The 17,623-nt window shown below is 41.1% G+C and overlaps 1 protein-coding gene across 1 annotated transcript in view; it reads left to right on the top strand.

Moving 5' to 3' along the window:
• IQGAP2 (IQ motif containing GTPase activating protein 2) overlaps positions 1-12,811 on the top strand; it is a 267,890-nt gene extending 255,079 nt beyond the window's left edge. Inside the window, exons 31-36 of the mRNA XM_070412211.1 lie at positions 1,056-1,143; positions 3,203-3,415; positions 4,469-4,629; positions 6,238-6,375; positions 7,874-7,982; positions 11,870-12,811. Of these exons, the coding sequence (XP_070268312.1) occupies positions 1,056-1,143; positions 3,203-3,415; positions 4,469-4,629; positions 6,238-6,375; positions 7,874-7,982; positions 11,870-11,983 (823 nt within the window). The 3' untranslated portion in view covers positions 11,984-12,811. The remainder of the gene's footprint in view (positions 1-1,055; positions 1,144-3,202; positions 3,416-4,468; positions 4,630-6,237; positions 6,376-7,873; positions 7,983-11,869) is intronic.
• The last annotated feature ends 4,812 nt before the right edge of the window (positions 12,812-17,623 follow it).

Raw genomic sequence — 17,623 nt, forward strand, 5'->3', positions numbered from 1 at the left:
CAGGACCGCACGAAAAGTGAAATTTCAGACAGTGACTAGACCTGTTTGTAACGTCAGGCAACTTGCTTCCTTTGTTTGGAAGGGACGCTGTATCCACTAGCACTGTCCCCACTTAGGGAAAAGTGAGCCAACTTGACCATTTGCCTTTTATGTTAAAACTAGAGGCCCAGTGCACGAAATTCGTGCAAGGGGCTTGGCCCCCACCCGCCACGGTGGCTTCATCTGGAAGGTCGTCCAGAAGGACGTAGATCTAATTAGCATATTACACTTTTATTATTATAGATTTGTGTACATAACTACATAACCCGATCTTTAATTAGGACAGGGTGGCCGAATAGCATAAAGAAGGCACTTCCAGAGGAGTTTTCTAGCTCTTAACTCTTTACTGAGCAGCTCTTCCATTCTCCACCACCTGAAGACAAGGACCCAAGCCAGTCTGTTAGCTCCTCCACCAGATGAGAGGTTCTTCAACACCCGGCTGCTGTGTCGGCCAACAGACAAACCGTGCCTTCCCCTTACTCCCCCCACAGCCCACACAGGGCGCCTGCTCACACTGGCCTTCGAACCGTTTCAGAACTTTATCAGAGCAGGAGAGGTAGCCCTTGGTCTGGCTTCTAAAGTCCTGCAATGTATTCAACAGGCTCCGAAGTTTTAAAGTTATTAAAGTCAGGAAAGGAGGATATTAGGTATCATTCCCTCACCCTCCGTGGTAGCAGCCAGATCAGCAGCACTTTTTCCTCCTCCTCCACAAAAAGTAGCCTCGGTCCAAAAAGAAGGAAAAATATTTAGATAAGGAATCGTTCGGCATACTTGTCCCCATGTTACAGTGTAATCCTACTATATCAGGCATAGGAAACCCAGGCTTCAATTATCAGGCGCTCACAAACTTTCCGGAGCCTTAGAGCCGATGTGGTGAATTTCTGGGAGACGGTGTTATTTAAGGGATTATCTTCGAAGCTTTATTTCTGTATGTGTTGTGCACTCCCTCGGAGAAGCAGATTTCTGTACCTTAGGGCTGCTGCCTGAGTCTGTCTCTCCTCTCTCTGTTTTGAAAGGACCAAAAAACTGATCATTGATGTGATCCGGAACCAACCAGGAAACACATTGACAGAAATCTTAGAGACACCCGCAACTACACAACAGGTAATTGGTCTTCGAGTGTAAAATAATAAGTACCATAGATATGAGTTCATTTTATTAATCTTCATGCCAAGTGTTTACAACTATCTCAGAGCAACTATATCTAAAATGATTTGGAAGTAAGGAATTTTTGTCTATTACTCTGGCCAACTGAGTTCAGCTATATAGGAAATCCATATGGAGAATCAAGGAAGTAGAAAATGCAGCGCTGAATTTAGGCTGAAAGTAATTTTGTCCTGGACTAGGAAGATAGTTCTGGGTTTTTCAAAGCTTCTGAATATTCATCATAAACTTTTATCAGTCAGTAGCTAGGCAGATAAGTCAGTTATGAGATAGTTCTGGTTGACAGGATGTAGACAAATACCTTTCATATTTTATGTTTGCTAACTTGAAGAAACGAAGTGTCTCACATTAAAACTTTTCGAATTCTTCAGAAGCAAATGTCTTGAGCCTGTTGGGTCATGGTACCATTATCCTGGTGTAAGTAACTGAAGTGTCATAACAATCTTGCATTAAAATCTTTATCAGCATCTTTTAAAATGCATCAGTGCCCTGGCCAGGTGGCTGAGTTGGTTCCAACATCATCCCACGCAACAAAAAGGTTTCGGGTTCCATCCCCAGTTGGGACACCTATGGGAGCCGACCTACCTATGTTTCTCTGTCTCTCACTCTCTCCCTGCCAATAAACATATCCTCAGGTGAGGCTTAAAAAGGAAAAACATAAAATGCATGTTGTTTAGTTAGTTCTGAATTAATTTCAGTGTTGCTTTAGTATCAATAATTGCCACTCCCTAAACTAACCTTGACAAAATTATTTAATTAGTTCTTTCATAGAAGAACTACACATAGTCTTCCTGAATCATTCCTAATTAAATTGGTTGCCAAGAAATCATTCTGTCACAGTTTTAAAAAATATAAAATAAAATTAAGTTATCTGATGTTGGTTAATGTATGGATATTTTTAAAGCAATGGAGGTAGAACATCCTACTAATTTAGTATGAGAATTTTAGTCCTTATTCATATTTCATTTTTTCCCAAATGTAACATAGTCACTAAGAACACAGACTCCCAAGGTGAGGTGTAGCTCTGTACCTCCTAGCTGTGTAACCCTAGGCTCCTAGAAATATTTCTGTGCCTCACTTTCCTCAATTGTAAAATGGGAAGAATAATAATAGTACCAATTCACAGACAGGAATAAATGAGTAAAAACATGTTAAGAGGGTAGAATAATATCTGGCACATATTAAGTGCTCAATAACGTTGGCTGCTACAGCTACTACTGCTGTTTACTGCTGGCCTGGTAAATTGTTCCTGTGCCCATAATGGTGACCTGTGCACTGTGTGTCTAATAACATTTGTGTCCTTAGACTTTATCTACTATGTCAATCAATTGTCTAGTACAATGAAATAGAAAGATCGCCAGTCCCTTTTATTACTGTTTTTTAAAACTATCCAAATTACATTCATTCATTTACTTACCATTTATTTAGGAACTTACCACTTGCTAGAATATTTTCATTCCCTTTGGTTCAAAGAAAGCCTGTAACTTTTTCAGAGATGGAAGTTTGAGAATGATTCTCTCAGTCTCTGACTGCCTTCTTGGCTTATGAATCTCCATAAGTAGGGCTGATGCGTGAGGGTTTAGCTGAGTTCTGCATGTTCAGAGTTCTCACAGCCGTGTGTTGTTGTTTTTTCATGGGTAATTTATTTTTAATTTCTTCAACTGGACTATCCAGGAATTCAAATCCTTCCATCCAGGGAATTGCAAATATCAGTTATCCATTGTTTTATGTCCATGACGTGAGTGATTTGTCACCTTAGCAGGAAAGTATTTGGACTTTTGTCCCTTAAAGGCCTGACACCACTGCTATGTTTCTCAAAAAGGTGAAGTAATTCCTTCCCAAAGACCTACCTCAAGACCCATGAAGAACACATCTGGTCTCTGGACTTTGGTTTGAGGACTTCTTTCATTTTGACATTCGCTTGCCTTGTGCAGGTTCTAAATCTGTGGGATTAGGGAGTCAGAGAAAAAGCAACATCTTGATATTTTTCACTTTTCAGGAAACGGCTCATGCCACGGACATGGAGAGCCGTGCAATTAAAGATTCCAAGGCTCCAGAAGAAATGAAGGATGGACAGTCTATGGTGGAAGATGCACAGCTGCCCCTTGAGCAGAAGAAGAGGAAAATCCAGAGGAATCTTCGGACATTGGAACAGATGGGACACATGTCATCCACAAATAAATACCAGGACATTCTCAATGAGATTGCCAAGGTTTTTGGAAATAATATTCTTTCTTAGCAGACATTTGCTAACCATGGGTCACATTCTGAGCGATCTGGGAGGTGACACGAGGGATTCATACTTGTATACACCATGGTCAATATTACAGATGGTTAAAGGTTTCAAAGCAGTTGATGACTTTTAATAATGATCATAATTCCCCCAAGTCAGTATAAGAGTTGACACATACCGGAAATAAATGCTCTGGAAAAGTAATAGACACGTTTCATCTTCTAAGCAATACCTACTGGTCTCAAAGTGACACTTTTAGGAGAGTTCTCTCTGGAGTTATTAGTTGTCTTATTGCCCAATTGCTCTTAGGACCTGCTACTGAGGTGGTAAATTTACGTCCCTGAAAATTTGCCTCTAAATGCAGTTCTGACTTAAAGGTTAGCTTCTGTTTTCTCATCCCGTATTTTTACAGTTGAGAAACTTCCTGAGCAGAGGCTCTCAAATTAGTGCAAGGAAACATCACAGGAACTGGCTGAGATCTGTTTGCCGAGGATAAGAAAATATATGGTTTCAAAGGATATTTGGGTTCAAAGGACATTTCATTCTTTTTATCCACACACGCTCTTTAAAATGGGTCTAGAGGTTAAGAGCAGTTACATGATCAGAGAAAAACATTTCTTGCTTCTGGGAAGGAAGTGCTCTCAGCTTCTTGCTTCCGTGGAACATCATGGTCAGTTCTAGCAACGGCTGTTTTCTCCCAGCAGATGACTCGAGGGAAGCAGTGCTTCTTTCTGTAGCTCTGGGTGGGAAATATTTCTCTTTGAGAATGTGTAGTAGAGAAACCAATGCTTCTTTGCTTTTCCATCAAGAAAAAAATAAACCTTAGCAACTCTCTTAAAGTGAAACATGGGCACTTGCCAGTTCAGAAGTGAAGAGGGAAGGGTGTGAGAGATTACAATAAAGTGACTGAGATAAACAACAAGTTAACAGTCACAAATTCCGGTTTGATACTTGATACTCATCTTGTCTCAAATTGGCAAGATTGTAAAGCTCACTTCTGCTTAAATCTCACATAGCTTTTACTTGTTTTAGGATATTCGAAATCAAAGAATCTATCGTAAGCTTCGAAAAGCTGAATTGGCCAAACTTCAGCAGACCTTGAAAGCACTTAACGAGAAGGCAGCATTTTATGAAGAGCAAGTTAATTATTATGACACCTACATAAAGACTTGCTTAGACAACTTAAAAATAAAGTAAGTTAAAATCATATATTCACTTGCAATGTCATAAGTTATATGGGATGTCAGTTCTTTTATAGTCTTGGGCTGTTGGGTTGGGTTTGGAAGCATCTTTTTGCTTTATTTTATAACCAAAAACTAGAATCTCAATTTTATGAATTGGCACTGTGAACTAAGAAGTCAGGACTGAATTTAGAAACGTTGTAATTCCCCATCAGCGTAATTTTATACCTGAAATTAAAGTAGCTTAGCTTTAACACTTGGGGAAGAACTTTCATTATTTCTTTTGTCTTTTTAGTCAAAAATGTCTTTTAAGCACTATTATAAAAAATAAAGCCTACTCTTGTTTTTTGGAATGTTTACAATAAACAATAATTTATACTCTTGGTAATGTTAGATAACACCAGATATTTGCTAATTGCATAGCAGCCTAATGATTTTAAATTGCTTAGAGGTTTTAAAAAATCATTATTGATACAAAAGACAAAACTTGGCCGTTCTCTGTTACCCATTAGCATACATAGCATAGATTTTCGATATGCATTATAGCTACTTTTAATGAGTATTATTTGTTCATAATTATTCTTATCGTTAGACTAAGGTCAGTACTTAATAAAATTTTAATTACCCTTTTAAAAAGATAATACAGTATTTTTGTGTAATGCTTGTTGTCAACCTGACGGTAGGAAATGGTTCTGTAGGGAAAAATATATTCCATTAGTCTTAGAAGCTTGATTAAGGGAAATAACCAAATGTCAGCCACACTCGTGTGGGCCCCACTAGTTCTGAGTTTTAATTCATTTGCTTGTGGCCTGTAAATTACTTTTACTCTATCCCTGGGAGGAAAAAGTTGGTCAAGTTAATATTCAGTAGAAATATTAGAAGTTTTAGAAACTTAAGAAATGTTAGAGGTTTTCTTTACGTATTTATTGCAGACTATGTCAGACTTTAGTTTGAATTACAGACTAAACTACTTGAAGGCATTTTACAAGCTCTGCAGCCAGGTGAGCTGGATTTGGGTTCTGATTCTCTCTCACACTGTGTGATCTTGAACCTGTCCGATGAGCTTCTCTGGAGCCCCAGGTGTCTCATGTAAAGGTGAATGAGGAGTACCAGCCTCAGAGCTAAGTGGAATAGCATATAAGAAAGGAATTTTATTTCAAATCATTATGGAAATGTTAATCTTGTAAATGTGCGGCAATATCTACAAAGCTCTTAGAACAGTGCTGGCTACAGAATATTTGTTGAAGGAATTAAAGCAGCCCTAGGGGTACATTTACTCAGGAGTACACAGTTCATGTGATTGCACCGACGCTGCTTGCAAAATGATTTAATAGGGCCGCTTCGAGATGTCTGAAAAATAGAGTGCAAGTTTTATGAAAAATATTAGTCTGTAATTCAAACTCCGTCACTTTGAAAATAGTTTCCCCTTAAGCAGTGCATAGTGAGGTTTTACTGCACGGGGAGAATTGTTGCCTTCTATCACAAAATAGAAAGTTGCGTATCCGGGGCCATGGGGGCCAGGTCTGCACAGTGGTGTACACCTGGGGCATGGTTATTGCATTGCCAGAAACATCCGAGTTTGCCATCATGATGACAGACGGCTTGTTCTTCTTTTGCTAGAAATTCTCGGCGGTCAATTAAAGTGGACGGGAAAGGAGAGTCCAAGGGGATGAAGAGGGCGAAGCCAGTGAGGTACACGGCTGCGAAGCTGCATGAGAAGGGTGTGCTGCTGGGCATCGACGACCTACAGACCAACCAGTGAGTGTGACCTGGGATCCGCACAGAACACGCACCCTCTAACCGCCCCTAACATCTCACTCACATTCCTCTGGGTCCTGTGGCCTTTGAGGAGAGCTTCATTTGGTCTGTCAAGGCTTACCCTTGATGACAGGTGATGGGGAGATACGTGTATTGTCATCTCGAGTCTTCCCAGCCGGCCTTGAGCATCTGGTGGGTTGTATGAAGGGCTTATCAGATTGTGTTTCCCATGGCCTGGCCAGTGTGTCTGGATTTGCCAGCCTCCCTGATCCCTCCGAAAGAACGGAGTCATAGCAGTGAGAATGAAGGCTGCCTTCTGGTCTCAATAAATTAGATGATTTACCATTGGAAAATAGTGCCTTTCTAATTTCAAAGCCACGGGCTGTGTGCCAACGCCTGGGTCTGACACGCCAGCCCCATGCTATTAGGAGGTGCCTTTGGCGTGGAGGAGAAAACCACACCCTCTGCATCCCCACCCCAGGTGCCATCAGGTTTTCCGTTTTAAAGGGACCTGGAAAGCACCAAATGAACAAACAAGACAAACACAAAAAGTCATGGACACAGATGACAGTATGGCGGTTATCAGAGGGAAAGAGGGATCCCGGAGGTAGTAAAGGGTAAAGAGGGTCAAACATATGTTAACAGAAGGAGATTTGACTTTGAGTGGTAGGCACAGTGCAATATACAGGTCATGTACACTTGAAACCTACATAATTTTATTAACCAATGTCACCCCAATAAATTTAATTAAAAATAAAAATTTAAAGGGACCATGAACCTGATGCCCCATCACTCCCTTGTCCTTTGTCTGAGGGAAGCCAGATTCACTGCTCCTAACTCCTCACCTTCCTTCAGGGCCTGGCTTCTATTCCGTTTCTCCCATCAAACCTCCTGACTTGCACTGACTCTGAGAAAATGCTTCTTCCTATAAAATTTACCCCCTGAAATACTTAACTAGCCTGTCGGTGCTATAAGTCAATATTCAGCTCTCATATTCTGTGAATCCCCTGTATTTCCAACTATATTGTATGCTCTTTAAGAGCAAGGACCATATTTTGCATTTCTTTTGTCATAAAACACCTACTCCAGTGCTCTGTGAGTTACCTCAACAAGAGCCATGAAGCTTCATTTTAGTGAGCAGAATCGGGGAAAGGATGGGAGGTTTGGGATGACTTAGACCAGCCGTGGGCAAACTACGGCCTGCGGGCCGGATCCGGCCCGTTTGAAATGAATAAAACTAAAAAATAAAAGACCATACCCTTTTATGTAATGATGTTTACTTTGAATTTATATTAGTTCACACAAACACTCCATCCATGCTTTTGTTCCGGCCCTCCGGGCCAGTTTAAGAACCCATTGTGGCCCTCGAGTCAAAAAGTTTGCCCACCCCTGACTTAGACCATTCAGTGAGAATGATAACTGAGGAATCCGTTAATGTGTTTCAGCTGTAAGCGTGTATTTGTAGTTCCACATATGTGACTGTCCCTTTCTTCATTAGGTTTAAAAACGTTACATTTGATATCTTATCCACTGAAGACGTGGGCATCTTCGATGTCAAATCCAAATTCCTGGGCGTGGAGATGGAAAAGGTGCAGCTCAATATTCAGGTAAGCTGGGATTTCTGAGAACGGAGGGTGAGCCCTGAAATTGCCTCTTCACGATGACAATGAACTTCAGCAGAGAAGGCCAGTGTAAGCCTGATTAGCCAATATTAGCTTTGGATGCATTGATTAGTTTTTAAAGGCTGTGATTTTTCAAATTATTGGAACTTAAAATGCTTTTAGGTGGTAAAACCATGTTTCTGTTTTGAAGCGTAGAGAATAGTAGGAAAGCATTCAGAGCTGTTAGGTGGAGGCTGGACAGTTTCCTTTTATTAGGAACTTGCACTTCTTTCTAAGACTGAGTGTGCCCAGGATTGGAGCTTTCCCATTTGCATTTCTCCTCCCTCCTCCTTCTTTCTTCCTCCCTCCTCCTCCCTGGAGTGTTTTTTACATGTTTCTTAAATCTATTCATTTGTTTGGGATCATATGAATGAACGACTTTGTGCAAAACAGGTCACTATAAATAGAAAAATGATATTTGCAGTCCGAGTTCTTGTTATTTTCTCGTAAGAACTACATTTAAGCCAAATATACTTGAACAGAAACTGAGACACCCAGTCTGTGTGTCACCGTCCTCCAAAAATGAAGGGAGGGTACAACCCAACATTTAAGTTCATCTGCTCCCAACTTTTTAATTCTTAGCACAGAATCAATTTAGAGAAGTAAGTGAGTTTTCTTTTTTGTATAAGAATTTTTAAATGGCAATGATGCCTATTTACCTGGGTCCCAAACTACTTGTATGAAATGGCTTTCAGGTGTTCTACATGAATCATCTTGACAAGCCCCTGGGCATGATGTATGTCCCAGCCTCACTGCCCGCCCAGCCCAGCCCTGAGAGCCCTGACATTACCTCCCTCCAGGGAGCAGATACCAGAGCCCTCTTTTCTGTCTAGCCTTCTTGTAACTTAAAACGAAAATGGGAGCTAAATGGGCATGATAAGAACAGTGAGATAATGGAGTAAATTAGAGTATAGAGAGAGAAATAAAAGACACTATGTAATTATGAAAAGTATACTTAAATAAACAGTATTGTTTTCTAACTGAATTTAAACATCACTAACTGTATCCATCCAACAATTTAACTGGAAGTCTTGAGTTACTTCATGTAACACTTTGACAAATATGGGAAGAGAAAAGAATGCTCTTTGGTTACTGATTCTTCTCCAGAGATGGCAGACATACCATGCGATTGCCAGGCAGGCAAGGACCCGAGACCAATCAATATCAACTGGACGGATGAATGCCAAGTGACCAAGAGACCCCTGTTTAGAAGGGCCTCAGAAATTCCATGCCATTTCCTTTGAACACGGATGCAAATACCAAATTTTGTTAAGGATTTAGTATGCAGTGGGATCAGCTATTCATACCATCCATTTATCCACATAATTGTGAAATGTTACTCCTTAGCTAATAAGCCCGAGATTTTTAAAGTCATTACCATATCTTCAAGACCACCTATAAGATTTGCAAGGCTCGATGTAAACTGAAAATAATATTCGTTTTTATAATTATTGAGAATTTCAAGATGATGACAGCAGCACATTAAAGTACAAGGCCCTTCTGATGATGAAACCCTGCACAGGATGACTGTCCAAGGAGCTGGCCCTACATACATTAGCTGTCAGACATAAAGTCAGCTTTATACGTATAGCTTTCAGACAATTACATTATCAAGTGAATTACCAAGAGAAACATGATGGCCAGATCTTTACTCTGAGTCAAGAAGTTTCTAACAGCCCTAGCTGGTTTGGCTCAGTGGGTAGAGCGTCGATCCAAAGGCTGAAGGGTCTCGGGTTCAATTCCAGTCAAGGGTGCTTACCTCAGTTGCAGGCTCAACCCCCAGGTCTAGTCAGGGTGCATGCAGGAGGCAACCAGTTGATGTGTCTCTCTCACATCATGTTTCTCTCTCTCTGTGTCTCCCTCTCCCTTCCACAAATCAATGGAAAAATATCCTCAGGTGAGGATTAACAAAAAAAGAAGTTTCTAACAGGTCCAAGGAAGATGCCTTGTAGCATTGTGTCTAGGTTTACTTCAGCCCACTCTTCCCTTAGTTCCTAAAGGTTATATCCTATAGCTATAGGCTATATACATAACAGGAGGGTGAGATTTACATGAAGATGTTCTGCTTATACAAATAATGGCCTGTGCTTACTGAGGCTGCAGGGTTGGGATTCTCCCTTTCCCAGTTGAAGAACGGGAGGTGCAGAGAGCTGATTAGGGAAGAGGCAGCTGGAGTCCACGGTCTTCATTGCTCTGCTCCACTGCCTCTCTCACAGGTTCCAGCCGATCCTGACAAGAAAAGGGTTTGCAGATACCTTGATCTCATATGCCCAGTAACTCTCCTGTGAGGTTAAGAGTGTTACCCTCAGTTTACACACAAGGAAACAGGGGTTATGTGACACTGCAAGATCACAGGATAGCAAATGGTGGAGCTAAGACTAAAATCTGGTCTTCCAATGGCAAGTGTAATGATTATATGTTCTCTGCTCCCCACCTGGGGGGCCCAGCTAATTCCCCTGCATTGGCCATTCCTTCTCAACTTAATTCTATTGATTTCTTTTCTAAGAGATTTGGATGAACAGACTTTGCCTTTCCCAAAGGAAAAGTGAACCACCAGTACACTTTAGTAGGTAAAAGCATTCTTGATGAAAGAACTTCAGTTCCCTATGGAATTTCCGGCTCAGACGCATATTTAAATAATGTAAGGGTTTAGTTGAGTGCATTTGGAGGTAATTGAAGAAGTAGAGGAGGAAGCTAACAAGAGCCAAGTTCTCTCAAAAATTATTTCAACTTCTTCAGGTGGCCTTCCTTAAGACATTTTCATTAAGAACCAAGAAATTTCCAGAGCTAGACATAGGACATTATCACTAAGAAAGAAATTTCCAGCACTAGACATAAGACATTATCATTAAGAACCAAGAAATTTCCAAAGCTAGACATAAGAAAACGAGACCTGGGTATTAGCCTGGGGCAGTTCTCTTTGGCAAAGGTCTCCTGTCCTGTGTATTTTGAAATGTTACTACTTAGTCTCAAGCATATGGCTGGTGGGACCCAGTTATGAATTTTAGCAGGTGAGTTTATTTTCTTTGTTATATGGTGGCAGGGGAACACAGAATGATAGACTGACTTGGGAATGAGGGCTTGTTCTCAGTATAGGAACAGAAGTAGTCCGGGTCAGAAGGAGTTAACTTTGTACAGCAGGTCTCCAAATTTCAATCATACAGCTTCAAAAATAAATAGCATGATCATCTCACCCCATTTGTACATATTTATTTATAAAATATACTTGCATCTATCACTATACTAAAAATATACTTTATAATTATACAAAATTTAAATGTTTAAAAAGTGAACAAAATAAATAGTTCTCTAATATTCTTTTTACTCCTTAATGAATTGTGTTGCTCAGTTCACTTTAGAAAACACTGTTGTTCTAAAGGATATACCCCATCTTGCTGGAACATTTGTTTCGAATTTTTCAATTAAAAATTAAAATTATATATCTGAATTAACTTAATCATAATGGTTTTCTTCCAGTGGTCTTTATCAGTTCTAAAAATCTATTTCCTTTCATTTAGGTAAGTGATTCTCAAAGTATGGTACCCGGTACGCAGGCCAAAAATATAATCATCATGAATAGGCACTTGTTAAAATACAAATATTGGGGCCCCACCCCAGAGCTACAGAATCAGGAATTCCTTGGTGTGGGGCCCAGCATGTTTTAACTAGCCTCTGTTTTAACCAGATGATTCCGACACATGTTAAAGTGGAAGAACCCCTACCTAGGTCATTAGGTCACTCGAATCTTATTTTTGTCAACAAGTTGTTCTGGAATGTTTTTCAAATGTGCTAAACGTCAAGTTTGAGATTTAATGATGTTCCTTAAATTTCAGGATTTACTTGAGATGCAATATGAAGGAGTAGCTGTAATGAAAATGTTTGATAAGGTTAAAGTGAATGTCAACCTTCTCATATACCTGCTGAACAAGAAATTCTATGGAAAGTGAAGTGCCTGCAGAAATGTCGTTGATTCGGTATCACCTGGATCGGGAAATGAATCTGTTTCATATTTTTGTTTTTAAACATGATTGGAATCACTGCTCATAAACGTGTGATTTTTTTTTTTTAAAGACCAAAACTGTTCCGAAGAATGTACCCATTGTGCCTTTTTGATAATTTGATACTATACTCGAACGACACACAAAGCGAATTAATATAAACACTTCCACATTATACTGTGGAATAGGTACTCTGATTTAAAACTTTGGACATTCTGTGATTTGTGTTAAAGTAGGGAGAAATGAATTTAGCTGACGAGGGACAAATGTGTAAACCTATTTTCCTATGAAAAAAATTTAAGTGTCCCATTTGAATAATGTAATTCTTCATAGATTTTTTTTTAATCTCTGAAGAAATGGAAACCTAATTATTTGTAATGAATTATTTAGACAGATACTTAGTTCTAAGCCCTGTCTTCTGGGAGTTATCAATTTTAAAGAGAACTTTTGTGCAATTTTAAATGAAGTTTTTATAAGTAATTGAAGGTGACAATAACACTTTCTGTATAAAAGTATATATTTTATGTGATTTATTCCTACTAAATGACGTGCACTAGTGCCTCATGGTAAAGACTCTTGTACCCAGAGCCTGTAAGTGACTAAAGAACATCGTGAATAGCGATTCTTAGGCCCCCACCTCTACCCTTCACAATTTATTTGAATACTTCAATTGTGCCTCTCAATTTTTGTAATGCAATAAAATCAGTATTTAGATGGTTTTTAAATGTATTCTTTGAAAATTGTTTCATGTAAAATAAATGTTACTGAATTCATTAATTTGGCTTTTTAATTGTTTCAATAAATCCAAACAATTTAGTGGAGAAGTTTGGTGGTGGGGCTTATCAGGGAAAGAAGGAATACACCTACAGTTGTATGCATTAGGGTACAGAGTAAGCTGCTGTGACCAAGAGATCCAAAACCCTGTGGTTGAAACAAGATAGATGTTTTTCTCAAATTCAGTACCTCCAAGGTTTTCCGGGGATCCGGCTCTGTCCTTGTCACTGATTCCTGGCCAGCAGGAAGAGGGAAAGCAGTCCAGGGCGAGCATTGTAAGTTACACATGTCACTTCTGCCTATATCCATTGACCAAACAAAACTTTAGTCATGTGGCCAGAGCTAGCTGCAAGAGAGGCTGGGAAATATGGTCCCTAACTAGGCAGCCAGGTCCCCAATTAGAACCTGGGGTAGAGAGGGCAGTGGTTCTATTTTAAAAGGGAGAGTGATTCCTGGGGACAGTTTAGCAGTCTCCACCACAGAACTAATTCAGACTTTCGGGTTGGAACCTCCCTGACACTTCGTATTCTGTTCATTCACTCAACAGGCTTTATTTTCAACAGAGATTACCAAATATTGAGAAAGTGGACTAGCTTTTGCACACTTGGCACAAGTGAACTTTCAGTATTAAACCAATAGAATTTGGAAAATCGAAACTTTAAAAAAGTAGGATCTGCTACTTTAGTGATTGTTTCAGGCTATACATATTTTTGACAAAAATATAAACACTTCAAAACAATGCTCATTGTCTCATCGATTTGTGGGTGTGTTTCGTTGTTATTGTTCCATTAACCTTAATACAGACTTCTGTAAAAGGAATCAAATGAACAGTTAAGTTTCACCTTGAGAATAAACCTCCCTTTCCCCTACAGCCAGTATTAGAGGGACAGGAGCCGAGGGATAGTAGGAGGTAGGTTAGGCTTCCTTGTTCATGCTGCAGAAAGGACTTTTTGTGGATAAATGGTAAAAGCCAAAATTAGGGAAAGATATCTGGAGACAAAAGCTAACCTTTTGTAGCCTCCTAAAAGGTGCTTGTTGCCTGGCTGGTGTGGCCCAGTGGTTGAGTGTAGACCCATGCACCCAGAGATTGCTGGTTTGATTCCTGGTCAGGGCACATGCCCAGGTTGCGGGCTCGATTCCCAGTAGGGGGTGGTGCAGGAGGCAGCAGATTGATGTTTCTCTCTCATCGATGTTTCTATCTCTCCCTCTCCCTTCCTCTCCTTGAAAACAATTACAAATATACAATAATAATAATAATAATAATAATAGGGGCTTGTTAATTTATTCTAACAGTGAGTGACCTGCTTGAGTGTTATTTGTATGAATAAAGATCTTTGTGTATTGCCAAGCCCTACAAGGAAAGCTGTGACTGTTTTTCTCTGTTGGCCCACAGATGAGGTTATTTTTCAAGATGTTACCAATGGCTGCTGAATGGGTGACCCAGAGGAGAAAGCATTCGAAGAGGAGGAGCGCGAACAAGAAGCCAGTGGAGGCGTGGAGACTGTGCCTCTTCTAGGAGGGTGGAGCCGTTTCCCAAACCAGGGACAGTTGTTCCTTATAACCCTGAGCTAGGGCTCCTGATCGAAGCAGGGAGGAGAAACAATTGTCCTTCTACCCTTCTGAGTTCTAGGCTGAGATCCCCTACAAAAACAAAAACACATTAGCAGCAGAAAACACATAGAAGTTTATTAACCTGTATGCTGCATGTACATGGGAGCTACCCAGGAAAACAGAGAAACTGCCAAGTTGCCACCTTCAGCACTATCTTCTACTAGACAAAAAAGCTACTTGGGGACAGCGGGAGGGGCAGTTGGTGGGAGGTAAGGAGAGGAAACCAAGGCTGCCCTGCCATGTGGATGTCTCCCGGTTGAAACCGTGGTCTCATAATAGCTCTCTTCCTGGAAGAGGCACCCTTTCTAAGGTAAGTTCCCTTACAAAAGGGTGACTTCTACTCTGTCCTCCGAGCTTCTCCTGTATGTGTAGTTTCAGAATAATCAGCTAAAGGTAAGACTTGGCCAAGAGGCATATTTTGGGGTGATACATTTTGCTATCCTTGTCCAGCTTCCTCCACTTCCCAACTGAAACAATAACTTGATCTTTACATAGCTTACTCCTGTTTTGATAAATGTTTCTCATGTTTCCACTGTTACAAAAATGGCCTTTGGTCTGAAGGTACAGAGGGTCCATGCTCCCCTGAACTCTACTTTTTTAGCCCCTTGGATGTAAAAAGGCCAAACAGATTTTAGGAGAACTCTAGCTACTATGAGGGAAGAAAAATAATTTTCCTTTGGAGGTTCCCTAAGAATAGGGGACACCAAGGCAAATTGGGCAGTTGAAGCTAATACACTGTTCTGGACTAAGGAGAGGAAGGCAGCAGTCTGGGACTTCAAAGGGAAAGTAGATGGTTTACAGAGAGAGAAAGAGCAAATGTTTGGTAAACAAACTCTTGCTGGGGCCACTGGGAAACAATGGGACAAGAGGCGGAGTCTATCAAACAGCTGCTGGATTCCTTCCTGTCTGCACCACTTGTTCAGGTTAAGCTGAGATGTTCCTTTGAGGTGGGTTTCTATCTGTATTCCTTTAGGCAGGTAAGGGGGAAGGTTCTTTTAGGTTTTTGTTTCTTAAAAATAACCAACTTAAAATAATCAATATCCCAAAAGGCATATTGTGGGGTGGCAAACTCAACTTCCCTTTGTTGGCAAAAAAACGACACCATTGTCAGACAAGTGAGTCAGACCAGACCTTGGTCCAGCAACCTCGGCACTTAAGTTCTGGCTAAGAAATAATTCAGGTGGGGCGGGGAGAGGGGGTAATGGGGGGATATGGACACATATGTAATACCTTAATCAATTTTTTAAAAATTGAAAATAAAGAATTCAGAGCCAAGACTCAAACTACAAGAGAAAATTATTTTAGAAAGTCACAGAGGTAGAAGAAGTGAGCAGAAGTAAGCTATAGAAGAAATGGGCTCAGGAAACCCGTTACAAAAGCGGAAAAAAAAAAAAAGGTCCTTGGAGCTTAGGAGAAACCAGGAAAACACCTGGGGGATGGGGCGGGGACAGGCACAGGTGCGCTCCATAGAAGGAGCTGACCTGGGTCCTCTGGCTTGAGGGTATTTATCCGGGAGGTCTCGGGAGAGGATTCCAATAGAATATTCATCAGCTTTCCAGGCGTGTCCTTCAAGGTCATGATCTCTACTGATGGGTCAGCACCAGGGCTGGGGATCATTAGTCAATGCAGCTGGTCCTGACGTCAGCCATGGCTTCCCTCGTTTGGTTTTGCTGCTTTTCTGGACCTGGAGCTGAGACACAGCTGAGGCCTCGCTGTACTTGATGCAGGTCAGAACCTCATTTCTGTGGGGGCTTAATGCTTGCGGGCTATTTTCAGGCCCCTTTGTCAGTTGCCCCTCTAAGGGGACTAACCCGCATGCCAGTGGAGGACGGGTCAGGGGAGGTCCTAAACGCATGAAACCAGCAAAATGCTGGGGTGAGAAAGGTTACCCTGGGGGAGAGGGCCTTGTTTTCCAGTTTTGCCTGTTGCTAGGCACCTGGGGCTTTCCGTCCTGGTGCCCTTCTGTGCTTGGCCCATCATTCTTGCTCTGCTTACGTCTAACTGCCTCCCACACCCTCTCAAAGGATATGCCCTAGTGATCTCGGAGAGAGGGCAAACCAGCGCACACTGGAATAAAGAGAACAACTCAGTTTTCTGACATGCACCACTCCCTTATGTCACTGAAAAACCAGAACCATAATGTGTGTGCGGTTGGGTAGTAATTAGAGGTGCTATTCATGATGTACGTTTTATGTCTTGGACTGTGGTTTAGTAGAGATTTGTGGTACTCCTCTAACATCCCAAGAGGCAAACCACAGAACTCTAAATGGTGAAAGCTGTCTATATTTTGAGAGATTCTAGTGACATTGGATGGTCTTACTGCTGATCGGTGCTTTGAAAAATATATTGCCTCTGTTACTGAAACCAGGACTTAGCAAGAGGTTAAGATAGACTCTTCTTAACTAGTCTGTAAGCCCCAGAGGACAGAAACGGTTTCAGTCCCTCTGTGAGTCCAGAGCAGAGGTGGAGTCCGGAAGGCAAGCTGAGGAGGAGACAGGTGGTCTCACTGTCATTTTCCTTAGGGCACAAAATCTCTTTAATCCATTGGAAGGTGTGATGGTTCATTTTTCTGTGTCGACTTGGGCAGGCTAAGGGATGCCCAGACAGCTGGTAAAACATTATTTCAGATCTGTGAGGGTGTTTCCAGAATAGATTAGCATTTGAAGACTGAGTAGAGAGATCGCCCTTCCAATGTGGGCAGGCATCATCCAATCTACTGAGGGCCAGTTCTCTCTCCTCTTGACCTGGAACATCCATCTTTTCCCGCCCTGGACGTCGGAGCCCCTGGTTCTCAGGCCTCCGGGCTCTGGCAGTTCCACTGTCACTGTTTTGGTTTTCAGGGCTTTAAACTCACACAGAATTATGCCACCAGCTTCTCCAGCTTGCAGACAGCAGATTGTGGGGCCTCGCATCCTCCACAACCACATGAGCCAATTCCTATCATCTCCTCATATGTATCTACATATTGGTTCTGTTTCTCTGGAGAACCCTCACTAATGCAGAAGGAACATGAACAGATACTGGAAGCAAAAGATATCAAGTTCACTTTATATAACTCAAAAGTTTTTTCACTTGACCTTTACCTAGCACCCCAAGTGCAGGGATAGTCTAGCACCCTATCCATAGTACGTAATTAGTGGAAATACTGTCGTTGACCCATTATGAGATTAACTGCTAAGCCCAAAATACCAGTGCAGGTTTATA

Source organism: Myotis yumanensis, unplaced genomic scaffold (assembly GCF_028538775.1).
Source record: "Myotis yumanensis isolate MYYU_CA2020_CCGP unplaced genomic scaffold, mMyoYum1.0.hap1 SCAF_4, whole genome shotgun sequence".
NCBI lineage: Eukaryota > Metazoa > Chordata > Mammalia > Chiroptera > Vespertilionidae > Myotis > Myotis yumanensis.